This window comes from Gorilla gorilla, chromosome 2, assembly GCF_029281585.2.
Source record: "Gorilla gorilla gorilla isolate KB3781 chromosome 2, NHGRI_mGorGor1-v2.1_pri, whole genome shotgun sequence".
In the NCBI taxonomy this organism is placed as follows: domain Eukaryota; kingdom Metazoa; phylum Chordata; class Mammalia; order Primates; family Hominidae; genus Gorilla; species Gorilla gorilla.
The window spans coordinates 181,065,398-181,082,737 of NC_086017.1; the positions used below are offsets into that span (position 1 = coordinate 181,065,398).

Genomic DNA, 17,340 nt, shown 5'->3' on the forward strand with positions numbered 1-17,340 from the left:
TTTAGAGAGAAATTAGTGAAACCAGGAATACATCATGTTTTGCCAAATATATTGCACATTTTTCAATTTGATGTTGTGCACGTCCTTTTCAGAGTCCAAAAATCTCACCTTAGTATATTTAATCATTGCTTAATTGAAGATAATCATTACAGTGGCAGACTGAATTACGAAGTACTTGGAGAAAAAATAACACCAAGAAAGCTGAAAAGACATTATTTGGACCAATCAAATCATCACTTTTAATCTGTTAACATTTCTTAAACTGTTTATTTTCTCCTTCTTTATTACGTCAGCTCTTGCATTTGAGACTTAACATAAAGTGAAGCTGAGTCTTGATTATATGAACCCAGAAAGAGTCTTTATATGGATAATCTCAAACCTATAATCTCTTTTATACTTAAGGTACATCATTAAAAGTGAAAATTATATTGAATATCACTGAGTTTTGACAACTTTTATATAATTGACTGTAAAGTTTTTTGATTTAGTGGTAGAGTTGACTACTTTTTCACGGGCATACTAGTTGTAATTTCTCTTGAGTTTGCTAATATGCCTTCCTTTGCTTATTTTATTCAGGTCTTGATATTTTTGCTTTTTAGTCTATATCTATATGGGGAGTGTAATGCCATACCTGTTTTTCCCAAAGGCTTTTAAAGAAGCAGTTTTTTCACCGAGCCCTAAAAGTAATGAAAATGAAATATGATAAAGACATAAAGAAAGAAAAAGATAAAGGAAAAGCTGAAAGTGGAAAAGAAGAAGATAAAAAGAGCAAGAAAGAAAATATAAAGGATGAGAAGACAAAAAAAGAAAAAGAGAAAAAAAAAGATGGTGAAAAGGAAGAATCCAAAAAGGTGAGTTAATCTAAAATTAAGTAAAAATTTAAAAATCATTATGTGCACATGATCACTACTGGCCTATGAGCACATTTAAGTATTATGCAACACCTACCTGAGATAACTATATTAGAGTTGTTATAAATACCGTGGTTGAGAATTTTTATTTCTGTGTTACAAATAGTCAGTGAAAATTTTTGACTGTATGAACATCATATTTCTTGCTTACTTGTGTTATTTCTTCTGTCCAACTTGTGTTTCCATAGGAGGAAACTCCAGGAACTCCTAAAAAGAAGGAAACTAAGAAAAAATTCAAACTTGAGCCACATGATGATCAGGTTTTTCTGGATGGAAATGAGGTGAGAGTAAGCCTATAACTAGAAGTTCAGTTTTCTATAGGAGTTTTTAGAAATATGTTTGATGCCTTCACTAATAAAAGGAAAAATTTTGAGAAATCTAATTAACGCTCTTAAATGTATAAAAGCTACTCTATTTTTAAAAATCAATAATTTCTCTTATTTAGATTTTTAAAAGTCAGATTTGACTGTGAGTGATAGGAAACCTGAAATAAAAGCATCTTAATACAAAATAGATGCTTATTTCTTTTTTATCAGTGAAATCTGTAGGTAAGCTGTACAGATACGTCAGCTCCATGGTGGATCCCAGCTCTTCTTTTCTCCTCTGTCTGAGGCTTCTAGCTAAGGTTACCTTATGGTCCAGAATGACTGCCAACCTTATATCTGCATCGAAAAGAGGAAAGGAGAGTGAAGAATATGTCTCCTCTTTAAGGAGACCACTTTAAGGACACTGTCCAGAAAGCTGGTAATTTCATTTCTGCTTGAATTCCATTGGCCAGAACGTAGTCACATGGTCATGCATATGAGAAGTAAAATCTTGGAAATGCACTTTTTATACAGGATGATCTGCCCAGCCGAAATGTAGGGTTTCTGTTATTATCAAAGAAAAAAGAGCAGAATAGGAGATAGCTACAAGTCTCTATCTCTTACAGAATGTAAGTCAGACACATCACTTGAGGGGCTTAAAATTTTTAACATTACATGACGCTTTGTGCTTATCATTTGTAATGGAAGATTTGTATGGTGGTAGCCTTCCATAAAGACTGCTTAATTCAGTCACTTCACCAGTACGTAAACATGAGTTATATACTGGGCATTGAACTGTTGTGAATTTCAGGATATATCCTTTCCTGTTATACCTATACAAAAGTAACATCTATAAAGTCATGGCTCCTAGGGTTGTGTGTTTGAAATTCTTACTTGCATGAGACTATCTAGAGTGGGATTGTGGGGGAGGATTATATATCTATAATAAAGTGTCCTCAGGTGACTGATGTGAACCCCTTGTTGAGAACCACTGTAATAGAAAACCGTAGGTCTTTCTTAATGTGAAGGCTGAAATGCCCTCAGTTAAACATTGAGCATCAGCTATGTGCCAGACATTTTTATAGGTGTTGGGAATAGCTTGATAAATAGGATAAAATCTCTTAATGGTCTAGCAAAGATACAGGCACTTAAACATGTTAATATAGTACAGTGTGGTAAGCATTAATGGTGTGAAAGCGCCAGGTAGGAATAGTTAATTTAGTCAGGAAGGATAAGAAGGGTCTAAAGGACATTTGAGCTTAGACTTGAAGATGACTGGCAGATTGCCAGGCGTGCCAGGAAGGAGGTTAGTCTGTTAGGGAAGGAAGCAGCCTGAGCAAACGCATGGGTGCTTGCTATCCTGAGAAGCCTAGATTTTATTCTGTAGAAAGCAGCATGCACTCCATAACTTTTAAAGTTGTGAAATATCTTTTTTAAAAAAACATGTTTTTTTAGAATGGAAACTGGCAGAAGTAATATCTGTGAATCTGATTCCCAAGGAAATGGGCAGAGTAAAATAAGAGGTTAAAGTGGAACCTCTGGTGTTAAAAATTGAAGAACCACGTTGGAAAGACAATAAAGAGTTCTGGTCAATATAGAAATAAGAGGGAAGAGTACTGTTATTTATAGAAACTAAGAAATAAAACTGAGTTTTGTGGATGAATGATCAAACAGAGTTCTGATCTGAATGAAGTAAATTTCTGTTGCGTAAAATAAGAGCCTGATAAAAGTAAATTAAGTTTTGAAGTAGTGGTTCCCAGCTTATGGGCCCTCCATGGAGGAGTAGGCAGTGAAATTAATACCATCATAGAGACTATGTTCACCAAGCATGATCTTTAATAATTGATCTTTGTGTCTTCTCAGAAGAGAAAAGGGTGGAGTCGAGTGATACTAGATCTGTAATAGGGCCTGGCTGGATTCTGTCTTAACTGTGCTTTTATCCCAGACTGGTTCATCATTACATTAGGGACAAAAAGGTTGGCAGTTGCTGGTGTTTGGTTGAATAAATAATGATTTGCACACATGGAACAATTTTTTTTTCCCCCAAGACAGAGTCTTGCTCTGTCGCCCATGCTGGAGTGCAGTGGTGTGATCTCAGCTAACTGCAACCTCTGCCTCCCGGGTTCAAGCAATTCTCCTGCCTCAGCCTCCCGAGTAGCTGGGATTACAAGCGTCCACCACCACACCCGGCTAATTTTTGTATTTTTAGTAGAGACAGGGTTTCACCATGTTGGCCAGGCTTGTCTTGAACTCCTGACCTCAAGTGATCTGCCCGCCTTGGCCTCCAAAGTGCTGGGATTATAGGCGTGAGCCACCAAGCCCGGTCAAACAAATTTTTAAGTGTATGTAAGAACATACAGATTTACTTAAGTGCTTTATAGAATTTATAGTTTTCCTATAATCATTTTCTAGCGCTAGAAGAACCACTACTACTGAAGGAAAAATCTTTGGAATTTATTTACCTTAGAAAGTACTTCTCGTATGTTAAGAGGTTGATGACTGCTTTAAGGGACCTAAAATATAGAATTAAGCATTACTTTCTAATGTGACATTAGAACTTTTAAGCACCGAGGTTTCTTGATTCTTCTAGGTGTATGTATGGATCTATGACCCAGTTCACTTTAAAACATTTGTCATGGGATTAATTCTTGGTAAGTAGTGAGATGTTAATAGCTTTAAAGTGCAATCTAAAATTTAGAAAACAATATGCAGATACTGTAAAAGAAAATGTTCCTAAATTTAACATAAAATAGTTGTCATTTTAAAAAATACTTTAAATAAAGTCAGAAGATAAATAATAAACTAAGGAAAATATTTGAAACATATTAAAACAAAGATCTTTTAAGAGATTAACAAACTGATAGAAAAATGGTCAAGGTAGTTAACAGATAAAGAAATACAATGACCAATCATCATGAGTGATACTTAATCACACTCATATACAAATTAAAGCTGTAGTGATTAAGAGTCTTGCAAACCTTAACATTAAAGGTCTTAGAAAAAAATCAGCTCTAACAGTTGATAGGTATGTCTATTGTTTTAATTTTTGTAAAGGACAGTTTGTCAGTATCTTTGAAATTTTATGTGTCTGCAGTGACCCAGCAATTCTAGGCTATTCCCATACAGTTGCACAAAGTGTGCATTGACACATTATCTGTTTTTTTCCAAATCCCTTAGACTATACTTGAGTGTAATCTAGCAAATATCTTTCAAATTTGAAATGCTTACACCATTTGATCTAATAAATTCCACTTTAAGGAGTTTATCCTATGCCATAATCACAGTTGCACAAATGTACATGTGCAAGGATATTATACCTAGAATAGATAAAAAAAGAAAAGAAAGTTACAGAAGAGTAAGAATAGTATAAGCTCATTTACTTATTTAGAAAAGAGTCCCTGTAGCTAGTTAATTATATATAGGCAGTCTCTGAGAATACAGGTAAGCTTAATAGTACTTAACCTCTGGCAAGTGGAATAAGAATTAGATGAAGACTTAATTTTCTCTATACTTTTTGATTTGCTTGTTTGTGACAGGGTCTCATTCCTGTCACCCAGGCTGGAATGCAATGGCACAATCATGGCTCACTGCAGCCCGACTTGCTGGGGTCAGGTGATCTCCGACATCAGCCTACTGAGTAGCTGGAACTATAGGCACACTCCACTACACCCCGCTAATTTTTGTATTTTTTTGTAGAGACGGGGTTTCGCCATGTTGCCCAGGCTGGTCTCGAACTCCTGGGCACTTGCCTCGTTGTCCCAAAGTGCTGGGGGTTTGATTTGTTTTTGATTTGCTTTTTAACGTGTGTATTCCAGGAGGTTTTATGGGGAAAGAATGATTAAACAAACAGAAAAAAAAAATAGGTAGCAGTTAAAATAAGCTTGGTCAATATGGTATCATAGGATCCCATTCAAAATAACTCTTTTAGGCTGGGCTCAGTGGCTCACACCTGTAATCCTAACACTTTAGGAGGCCAAGGCAGGGAGATGGCTTGAATCCAAGAGTTCGAAACTAGCCTAGGCAACATGGCGAAACCTCGTTTCTACAAAAAATTAGCCAGGTGTGGTGGTTCACACCTGTAGTCCCAACTACTTAGAAGGCTGAGGTGGGAGGATCACCTAAGCTCAGGAGGTCGAGGCTGTGGTGAGCTGAGATCATGCCACTGCACTGCAGCCTGGGTGACAGAGTAAGACTGTTTCAGAAAACAAAAAGCAAAATAACTCTTTTATAATAAGAGTACTAGTCACTTTGCTAGATATTTTGCGTATAATATATCATTTCATCCTCACAACAACCTTTGAAGACTAGGAAGAGACTTATTAAATATAAGGTAACTTAGCCTCGAAAGAGTTAAGTAACTTGCCCAGGGTTACACAGCTTATAAGTGATGGAGCTAGAATTTTAATCCTGGTCTTACTCTAAAGACCTAATAACCAGGCTTCTAATTTCTTATAATACTTTCTTGTGTCCCCACTTTACTTGCAAAAAAACTGGAGACACTTGTAAACAGTTTCCCTAAACACCAAAAAATACATCTGTAGCAGAATCACCTGGGGAATCTTTCAGTTTGTGGATGTCAGAGCTGCACCCCAGAAGAAGAATCTCCAGAGAGGGGTCTTGGAAATCATTTTTTGTTGGGTTTGTTGTTCTGTTGTTTCTTTTAGCTCCCTTACTTAGTAGGCAGATATCTTAATATTTTTTAAATAAAGTAGATACAGCGTGAAAAAGGGGGCAGTTGATAAATTAAGGAGGCAATAGTTTTGAATTTCTACATAGCATTTTTTTCTAATTATATGTAATTTACACTAATAAAAACTAGTTTAAGAATAGTATAAAATGTTAGGTTGAACAATATGAAATTGCTCATAATTGACCATTTTTTACCTATAAAAATGGCAATTTTATATTTCACTGTGTTTATGTTTCTCAGTTTTTCCCCCGGGGATATGTTTCTGTTAGTGCAGCCATACCATTTAAGTTTTTATTCTAAAATTTAACTTTTGTCATTTCTTGTTCCAGTGATTGCAGTAATAGCGGCCACCCTCTTCCCCCTTTGGCCAGCAGAAATGAGAGTAGGTGTTTATTACCTCAGTGTGGGTGCAGGCTGTTTTGTAGCCAGTATTCTTCTCCTTGCTGTTGGTAAGTATTGTTATTATAAAATTGACCTCAAGAAGGTTGGTATTGAGCAGTTGGACTGTAATTTGGAGCTTCAGTAAAGCTTAAGAAAAATTAATGGAGGTAAATCAAGAAGTATATGATACTACTTTCTGAGTCAAATCTCAAAACTCAGGCTTGGTAAGATTTGTTCTGTCTGCGGAAAAAGGATTTAATACATCTTTAAAAAATGTTTTTAATTATTAAGATTATTTTTTATTGACAGATCATAATTGTATACATTTATGGGGTACAATGTGATGTTTTGGTGTATGTGTACAATGTGCAATGTTTAAATCAAGCTAATTAACATAATTAGCATATCAATCACCTTTCTTGCCTATCATTTATTGTGAGACATTTGAAATTTACTTATTTTGAAATATACCATACATTATTATATCTTAATCTGCGAATAGATGTGCTTTAAAAATTAGTTATGGCAGAGGCGTTTAATATTTTTGCAATGGTAGATCATTTATTAGACATAATACTTTCAGTAAAACATTTTTTAATTTTGACTTAGAACAAATGCAACATCTAAATAATCTATGCATATATTTAATAAATGATTCTAAACAATTGATTTGCCATTTTGGGAAAAATCAATAATTTTCACCCAGGTGCCAAAATACTAGATGCAATAAGGAGTTAATGTTTTAAAAATCAAATGGGGAAACATAAGTAAATGAATTTTCCACATTTCTGGATGACTGGGGTCTTTCATAGATTATTTGTTTAGAGGCAGGGTCTTGCTCTGTCACCCAAGCTGAAGTGCAGTGGTGAGATCATAGCTCACTGCAGCCTTGAATTCCTGAGCTTAAGCAATCCTCCTGCCTCAGCCTCCCAAGTAGCTAGGAGTACTGGTGCATTTCATCATGCCTGGCTTTTTGTGGGGAAGATAGGGTATCACTCTGCCCAGGCTGGTCTGAAACTCCTGACTTCAAGTGATCCTCCAGCATTGGCCCCCCAAAGTGCTGGAATTATAAGATTGTCACCACACCCAGCCATGTTTCATAGTTAAAAAGCAATATAGGGCTGGGTACAGTGGCTCACGCCTGTAACTCCAGCAATTTGGGAGGCCGAGGTGGGTGGATGACAAGGTCAGGAGATCGAGGCCATCCTGGCCAACATGGTGAAACCCCATCTCTACTAAAAATACAAAAATTAGCTGCGTTTCGTGGCGTGCGCCTGTAATCCCAGCTACTTCAGAGGCTAAGGCAGGAGAATGGCTTGAACCTGGGAGGCAGAGATTGCAGTGAGCTGAGATACCACCACACCCGGCTAATTTTTGTATTTTTAGTAGAGATGGGGTTTCACCATGTTGGCCAGGCTAGTCTCGAACTCCCGACCTCAGGTGATCTGCCCGCCTTGGCCTCCCAAAGTGTTGGGATTACAGGCGTGAACCACCACACCCAGCCTCCTTCCTCTGATTTAGTAACCTCTAGCAGCAGAAAAATCCCCTGCTGGTTTTGCATGGAACACGGGCACATTTGTAGGCCAAGAAATAATATCTAAGCCGTTTGAATTTAGTGTCAGTGTAATACCTGCATCAAGAAGGAAAAGTCATAAACTTTGATCTGACATTAGACATAATAAAATTGGTGCTTTTTGCCTTTCAAATTCCTGAAATTTAGAAACTCCTTGGAAATTTTTAGCAAAGGTTTAGCTCCACTGAATAGAATTATTCTACTTGCTTATTTTTAAATTAAACCAGTGTTCACAATAGTTTATGGTTATTATGTAGTTTTGCTGTTTAAAATATTGTTTCTTCAGTAGTCTCTTTAAATAAATTTTCATTGTAAATATGCTGTGGATTTAAATATGCATTATGAACCAAATAGTCTTCTGAATTATACCAGGAAACAAACCCAACATTTTATGTTGATTCTCTTAGAAAATGCAATTCCAAATATACTCTCAAATAATTAGATATTTCTTTTATATTATTCTTTGAAGTCTTTATATATATTATGTATATCGCATATAATATATACATATATTTATATATCATGTATATTATATGAATATATGATACATAGATATATGATATATCATATAATAGATATTTATTATATATCATGATATATCATATATATCATATAATATATATCTTATATATGATATGTCATATATATTTATATTACATGATATGTCATATATTTATATGAAATATATTTATATATATATTCATTTTTTGGAGACAGGGTCTTGCTCTGTTGCCCAGGGTAAAGTACCATGGCAGAATCATAGCTCACTGTACCCTCAAACTCCTGGGCTCAAGCAGCCCTCCCACCTTAGCCTCCTGAGTAGCTGGGACTATAGGAGCATGTTGCCATGCCTACCTAATTTTTTTGTTTTAAGTCAGGGTCTTGAAATATTATGTATTGGTCACAATTATATCTGGTGTTTCTTTGAATATGCATTATTAATAATGCCATTTAAAATAAAACCTTTGGCAGTTTTCTAAAATCTGTCGCTTTTAGTATAGGAATGTTATTATAGTACATGTCACAGCTTCCCCATAATTCTTCCCTTTTCACTCTCGGTAATCTAGTGCCACATAGCGAAAGACTGTAAAACATGAACATTCTGCCATACCATTTGTATGTGATAAGAAATTAGGTTAGTGCCATTTCTATATTGCTTTTTCTTTGGTTTGATACAAGATTTCATATTATGAATCATCTGTCTTACAATCCTGTAAAACCTATCATTGCATCATAATGGGAGAAAAAAATGTACAGCCTCCTTAAATTCATTATCTCTGTTTATCAATGGAATTTATTCTTAAATCATAATTTTAAGCATATTTACCTTTTCCGTTTATACCACGAAAGATTCTAATGTGTACAGGAGTCTTTCAGAATATCTATATTCTTATGAAAATAAAAATTGCTATTTTTAAAAGTCAAGACAGCTATAACGATTTTCTTCCATTTATACAAAGCAGAATAATGGAAGACACATAGATTAGCTTATTTCAGGCTTTGTATGAAAACAGTGACAGAATTGTCTAAAGAAAACAAAAAACCAAAACTCCTGTCGTAATTGATTAGTCTGTAACATTCACATAATCATCATGACCTTTTAAAAAACAGGAAAAAATCACTCAGCTCTACATAATTGGTAAATTCAGAGAAAACTAAATATTGGGGTTTGTGATAACTCATTACTACAAATTTTAAAATTCAAATTCCATTTTTCTACAGTTTTTTCATAATACAGTGTTATAAAAGAGTAAACCTTATGTGTTTAAGTGATCTTGCTTTCATTAACATTGTATTTTTCCTAATATTGAGAGGATTGGTCTTTAAATAAGCAAAAATTACATAGTTTGCCTAATTAATAAAACAAAAAGGTCAGGTTCAGTGACTCACAACTGCGATCCCAACTACTCGGGAGGCTGAGGTGAGAGGATCACATAAAGCCAGGAGTTTAAGACTGGCCTGGACAACATAGCAAGAACCTGTCTATCAAAGTAGGTAGATAGGTAGAGAGAGAGGGAGGATAGATAGAGATTAGATAAATAAATGATAGATACATACCTGTAATCCCTGCACTTTGGGAGTTTGAGCCCAGGAGTTCAAGACCAGACTGGGCAACATGGCAAGACCCCATCTCTACAAAAAATACAAAAATTAGCAGACCCTGGTGGCACGTACCTGCTACTTGGAGGCTGAGGTGGGAGGATTGCTTGAGCCCAGGAGGTTGAGGCTGCAGCGAGTCATGATTGTGCCACTGCACTCCAGCCTGGGTGACAGAGCAAGACCTTGTCCTCAATAAATAAATAAGACAACAAGGATTAAAAGATGAAAACTGGCCGGGCGCGGTGGCTCACGCCTGTAATCCCAGCACTTTGGGAGGCCGAGGCGGGCGGATCACGAGGTCAGGAGATCGAGACCATCCTGGCTAACATGGTGAAACCCCGTCTCTACTAAAAATACAAAAAATTAGCCGGGCATAGTGGCGGGCGCCTGTAGTCCCAGCTACTCGGGAGGCTGAGGCAGGAGAATGGCGTGAACCCGGGAGGCGGAGCTTGCAGTGAGCTGAGATCGCGCCACTGCACTCCAGCCTAGGCGACAGAGCCAGACTCCGTCTCAAAAAAAAAAAAAAAAAAGATGGAAACTTTCTAATACTGGGGTTCCTTATCCAGGGCTAATTTATCCTTTAGGCATAGTAAACGTGTGCCTTGGACCAAGATACATATAGGGGTCCACAGAAATATTTTCATTTTTATTTCTTTTAAATCATAAGTGGTAATGTATATACATGTATGTAATAGCAAACCTATACAGTATTTTATTAGTGTTTATACAGATGTACAGAAAATATAGTCATAAATGTATAGAAAATATAATATTTAATAGTTTTTGTGGAGTAAGTGCCTTACAAAGGCAAAAGGGCCTAGGGCCTTGGGAAGTATGATGCAGCCCTGCTTTTCCTTCTTAAAGGCTTTCTTCCCAAACACCTTTCATCTCTTTATTTTATTCTTTTCCTACACCATGATCTTATGAATACTTAAATTCCCAACTGATTGCTATGTGTATTGAAGCATAATATCACAAAGTACGTAAATCAGAAGTGTATATCCATGTAAGTGTACACCCAGATGGAAAAAAGAAGTAATTTTTTTCAGAGTGACATTATTGCATTGTGACCTCAAGTTCAGAGCAACATTCTGTGCCCCTAGAATACCGTGATAGCTGCTAAACTAGTCAGGAATTTTTTGTTTTCAAGCATGCAGTGGTGTAATTATAGCTCACTGCAGCCTCGAGCTCCTGGGCTCAAGTGATCCTCCCAAGTAGCTGGGATTAGAGGTTTAGCCACCACGCCCAGCACTAGTCAGGATTTAGATATTAATATTTAAGGTGTATGAAATGTGCAGATAATAAAACTGTTTTCCCAGCTTTTTGTTAACAAATACTCCCTTCTGAGGCAGTGTTTGAATTACTCAATTAGAGAAATTTTTCTCCCCACAGCTCGATGCATTCTATTTCTCATCATTTGGCTCATAACTGGAGGAAGGCACCACTTTTGGTTCTTGCCAAATCTGACTGCTGATGTGGGCTTCATTGACTCCTTCAGGCCTCTGTACACACATGAATACAAAGGACCAAAAGCAGACTTAAAGAAAGATGAGAAGTCTGAAACCAAAAAGCAACAGAAGTCCGACAGTGAGGAAAAGTCAGACAGTGAGAAAAAGGAAGATGAGGAGGGGAAAGTAGGACCAGGAAATCATGGAACAGAAGGCTCGGGGGGAGAACGGCATTCAGACACGGACAGTGACAGGAGGGAAGATGATCGATCCCAGCACAGTAGTGGAAATGGAAATGATTTTGAAATGATAACAAAAGAGGAACTGGAACAGCAAACAGATGGGGATTGTGAAGAGGATGAGGAAGAGGAAAATGATGGAGAAACACCTAAATCTTCACATGAAAAATCATAATCTGACTAATTTTGGGACTGAATGAATAAGTACAAGAGGTTGGATTTTCTATGTTGGCTGATTACCATATTGAACACATGGCATTTGTAGCATTCTTTAAATCTATTTACTGAAATGTATTTGACATTCAAGCAGTTATATTCGGTCCTTCATTTTATAGAATATTGGCACTATTACTGGTACAGTTTAAAGCCATTAATATGTTTTATCCATTTGATAATTTTACAGTAAGTAGGTCTCATTCATTTTGACAGTTATCAAAGATGTACTTTCCACACTTAAATTTACATTAATGGCAATTTTTGATAGTTTTATGGCTTTTTACTGTTAGACTAATCAAAAATAACTTTAAAAGGAACAAAGAAACTCCAACATTTCACATTATGCATAGTTATATAGCCATTTCACAGTTTCTTTAAGATGTGTAAACTCATTGTCCTTGATAGTTTTTATTTTTCATTATAAAATTATACCAGGAGATTTCTTTTAAGATTCTGAGTTAGCAGAGTTCAAAACTATTTTGTGAAAACAAGCCAACTAGTAACAATGCAGCAACACTTCTGGTTTAGCTAAATTCTTTTTCCAATGTAGGAAATCCACACTGATTTGTACGTCTGACTCAGAGAAGGATGGTCATCTCCAGCAGAGACAGTGAACAGCATTTGTTGGAAGGTGATGGCTCTCCCTCCTCTCTCCCCATTTCATTGGCGTAACGTAAAGTGTATTCTGTACATAATTTACAAATAAAACATTTTATTTTAATTGTTACTTATTACTTAGATATTTCTCAACACTTAAATTCCTAAAATTAAGACCATGTAAGGGTATGTTTTTAGAGAAATGGAAGTTTGAGTAACCCACAGAACATCTGTGATCTTTCTACAGCAGCTTCAGTTTTGTGCCAACATTCCATGTATTTTGAATATGAGCAAAAACTGATCTTTATTAAATAAGAGCAGACTTAAAGTAGCTTTGTACGCCTTAATGTTCATTTTGATTTATTTTAAATCTTTACATTCAGAAATGAGATACTGTATTATCAGACCAGGAGGCATTGCTGTGAAAGATAATTTCCTATTCTAAAATATCAAATTTAAAATAAAGATAATGAAAGAAAACATAAGAGAACTATTGGACTCTAATTGCTTTCAACTAGTTTTGCAGTTTGACTTTACGTCTTATACATCTTAGTTACAAGTCTTTGGAAACTCTTGTTTACTTATGAGCATAATCATTCCTTGGAGTTATATAAACTAATAATGAATATTAAATGATTTTTCTTCAGTCACAGTGAGAGCATCTTGCTTTGTGGTTGAAATAGGTAGTGTATGTCAGTCTTTGCTTTAGGCTGTTTCTCATCTAAGTGTTTGAATTAAAGATGTTAAATTTTTCTAATTGTGAAAAATACATTTTCTGTATCAACACATTTTATTAAACTTGGCTTGATTGCTTCTTTATAGTAGTCCCTGTAAGTGGACGTAAATGTGGCTATTTGATGTTAATGCAACTATGTCAAGGCTGCAATCACTTTAAGAGTTTCTTTTTAGCAAATGTTCATTGATGAAGGGCCTGGGTATTTTCCCCTCCCATTTGCAGAGCTCTACTACTTCATTTCCACAGTAAGCATATATATAATGATCACTTCTGAGTTTATCACCAGTAACATTGATACCTATTTTGGGGTATAAACATGGTGTTTTTCAGAAATAAAAATGATTTCATTAACCTTTGCTATTACTGTGATAATACCCAGGCACTCAATATTCATCCTGAAATTTTTTATAATATATGTAATTTGTCTAGTCTTAAAGACATTTGGAGCATGGCCAACAGGAAGGTCAGCTTCTTACTGATGTGTGGATTCTTACAGAATGTTAGTACAAATTTTTATAAATATTTGGTGATCCCTGGGGGGAAATATCATTCTTACTATGGTTAGAAAGTGAATTATAAATTTCAGCTCAGTTTCTATTTTACTATTCAAGTTGTGTACTTTAAACAAATATAAAAATCAAAAGGCTGCCTCTATTACAATCCTCAGTGGAATAGATGGCTATCTTTCTTGGCTAACATTAAATATTCTTGTACCAGAGCATGGAAAATTGTCTATAATTGTTAATAGAATGGCGATTTTTTTTTTTAAGAACTTCAGATTTGCTATGCTGCTGTAAGTAGAAAGCATGAAGCTTTTTGATGATGTAGGGCTTATTGTAGAGGGTATCAATTGGCCTTACTAAGCAGGATTGAATTTACCAGAGGCTAAGTTCAGATAGTAAGAATAATGCATATGTGATTGTTCTTAAAGTCAATGTATTAAATAAGGTATTTTTCCTTTTCCCTCTTACTGGATTTTTCAATTTTCAAACCATATGGCCTAGATAACTTGAATTGAAATAATATAGATTTAGTTGAATACTATTCAGGAAGTAATAAATTTTAATATATCACATTGAAATTATGCAGTGGTGATGAATTTTGGTGTTTCCCCCCTCTTTCTGGTTTTACATCATGAGGATCAGTTAGCTGCTGACAAGAAAAATCATCTTGTGTCTTTTGTAAATTGAATTTTTTTTTTAAATCTTTGTTAGGAACTGGAAAACAGCAAGTATGGTTGATTCTCATTATTCAAGGTAGTTATGTTCTATAAAGTCACTGCGAACACTGAATTAGCAAATATAGAACCTAGGGGAAATACAAGGCTAGATTTCTGCAAGCCACTGGTCACATTTTCATCAAGCAGTCAACATGTAAATTTCTGTTGTAAAGACACCTTATTTAATACAGTCGATTCATTAACATTGAAGTCATGACCAACAACACTGTAACTCATGCCTGAATGAAGCTTATCTGACACATAAGCTTCATAAGGCACACAACAGCCTTTTTGCCCTTAGGAACAGCTTTTTGCCCTTAGCACTATGCTTGGGGGCCATTTTAAACAGTGAAATCAAAAAAAGAACAGAAATGCAAAAACCATGGCATTAGCTTAAAAAGGACACGTTTATAGTATGAAAGCTGGAACATGGCCTTGTTCAACCTCAGCTCAGAATATGTGTACAGCAAGTTTTTTGCTGTACCACAAAATTTTAGGTTAGGCAAATTCACAAATACGGAATCCATGAATAACGAGGATCAACTGTACTTAACTATATTTTAAAGCTGTGACATTTATCTACCTGGTTAATGGAATAGAATTTATTGCTGAATCATGCTCCAGTATTTGAGTGATGTTTTAAATATCCTGTGTCTGAAAATAATTCCTCCTAATTGTGTGGTAATTTGCTTTTACTGTTTCAGCAGTATTTCAGGTCTTTGTTCATTCACTCAGTAATACTGAGCACTTACCATGTACCAGAATTTTACTAGGCACAACCATGAATAAAAATACAATTCTCTTGCACCATTAAATAGTGTGTTAAGTGCTACGGCAGCAAATTGCTACATGTGCTGGATATCTCTTGTTTTCCCCTCCAGCTCCACTCTGCTCTTGCCCACAAAGCTGACCCGAATGGACCACAGCAGTGGGCTCCTATGCCTCCTGGCTTCTGAGTGGGTTTGGCCAAGGAGTGTCCTGGCCAGAGATCAGAGGATGGTAGGGTGCCTATTCTCGGCTCTTCTCCTGGGTTTGGGGGGCTGCCTTAGCAGCCAAAGGTCACTTCTCCCAAACCCCTTCCCTGCTTTCCAGGTTGCCAGTCCCTGCACTCTTCCTTTCTGGCCAAGGATGATGTCAGTTCTGCTGCTACTAGCCTGGAGTTGCAGAAGCTACTGTGCTTCCTCTGTGGGTAGCCTATACCTATACTTATCTCCTCATAATATCTTAATGTAAAGAACCATCTGTTTCTTATTGGAATCAAGACCAATACCAAGGAGAAATTCCTAGGGAACAAAAATTCCAATGAGGAATTGACCTCTTTGTCAGATCCTTATCACCAAACATTAGAAAAGATCTCATAACTTTATACAGCATGTTGTAAGTGTTTTGATAACTAAAATCCTGTTCTAGTGAATGTCATGCAGATAACTACACAAGGAGATTAATTTAAATTTGCCTTCTTTGGCAAGCCCTTAAACCAATGGCTAAAGCAGTTAGTTGTGAGTTTCTGAGTAGGTCCCAATGCATTTATTTCATTTGTCCAACCTGGCACAGAGATCCTTTGATACTTTAATTGCATGGCTTTTCCAATCAGACGAAATTGCAGTCTGAGAGAGGACATATTTTCTGAGGTTTATAGTTTTAGGATTGTCCAAAAGGCCTATGATCTCTTCTTAGCATGACAGAAAGAGGGAAAGGTAAGTTAAATTTCAAGGGGGTCATATCATCACACTTTGGCCTTATTTCATTTTCAGTGATTTCCTAGATCACTTTAACTTTTTTGTGTCATGGACTCCTCAGAATAATGGGTTTTTTTGTTTGTTTGTTTGAGATGGAGTCTCACTCACTCTGTCACCCAGGCTGGAGTGCAATGGCGAAATCTCGGCTCACTGCAACCTCCACCTCCTGAGGTTCAAGTGATCCTCCTGCCTCAGCCTCCCAAGTAGCTGGGATTACAGGCACATGCCACCACACCCAGCTAATTTTTGTATTTTTTAGTAGAGACAGGGTTTCACTGTGTTGGCGAGACTGATCTTGAACTCCTGACATCAGGTGATCCACCTGCCTCGGCCTCCCAAAGTGCTGGGATTACAGGCATGAGCCACCATGCCTGGCCAGAATAATGTTTTTAAATGCAGAAAAGGAAATGCATGGGGTTACAAAGGAAACCAATTACACTGAAGTGTAAGCTACCAAAATAATTTATGATGTGGTAGTTATAGGTGTGCATTTAATAGCCAGATCTACGAGTGGATGTAATAACTGCTATGATGTTGAAGTAGCATAAAACATATATTAGATATCTGCAACAACTGTGATGTAACATGAAAATACCTGATTTTTGTTGGCAAAGTTACTGCTAGTACAACTGTGGATTGTTGTCTGCACTCGTCATTGAAGGAAATACTAAATTTTAGTTTTAGGCTAGTGAAATTAAAGTTAATTTTTCCCATCCAAGTTCATGTATCTTCTGAATTCTATCCGTGAATCCCTTAGAGGTCTGTGAATTGTAGGTTAAGAACCCCTGCCCTAGCTAATCAGATCCACCAATGTTTCAAATAGGACTATAACTTATTCAAAGGCCAATGATACTTCACATAATTCAATTTTAATATTATTCACATTTCATGTCACAAATTTAGTAAGTTACATGTGTTATGTGATGTTTTGTTTTGATAGATTATATCTTACTCCTAAATAAAAAGTCAAGATTTTTGTAGCAACTTCTATTTATTTTATGTATTTATTTATTTTGAGATGGGGGTCTCCTCGCTCTGTCACTCAGGCTGGAGTACAGTGGTACAATCACGGCTCACTGCAGCCTTGACCTCCTGGGTTCAAGTGATCCTCCCACCTCAGCCTCCCAAGTAGCTGGGACTACAATTGCATGCTACCACACCCAGCTAATTTTATAATTTTCATAAA

At 36.2% G+C, this 17,340-nt stretch overlaps 1 protein-coding gene across 2 annotated transcripts in view; it reads left to right on the forward strand.

Moving 5' to 3' along the window:
* The window catches only part of SEC62 (SEC62 homolog, preprotein translocation factor), a 30,532-nt gene extending 15,302 nt beyond the window's left edge, over window positions 1-15,230 (forward strand). Inside the window, exons 4-9 of one of the 2 annotated variants that reach the window (XM_019024171.3) lie at window positions 647-851; window positions 1,100-1,192; window positions 3,807-3,867; window positions 6,236-6,355; window positions 11,353-11,860; window positions 12,414-15,230. In XM_019024171.3, the coding sequence (XP_018879716.1) occupies window positions 647-851; window positions 1,100-1,192; window positions 3,807-3,867; window positions 6,236-6,355; window positions 11,353-11,822 (949 nt within the window). In that variant the 3' untranslated portion in view covers window positions 11,823-11,860; window positions 12,414-15,230. Of the gene's footprint in view, window positions 1-646; window positions 852-1,099; window positions 1,193-3,806; window positions 3,868-6,235; window positions 6,356-11,352 lie in introns of both variants that reach the window. The other variant, XM_019024173.3, reaches the window with a different exon arrangement.
* The last annotated feature ends 2,110 nt before the right edge of the window (window positions 15,231-17,340 follow it).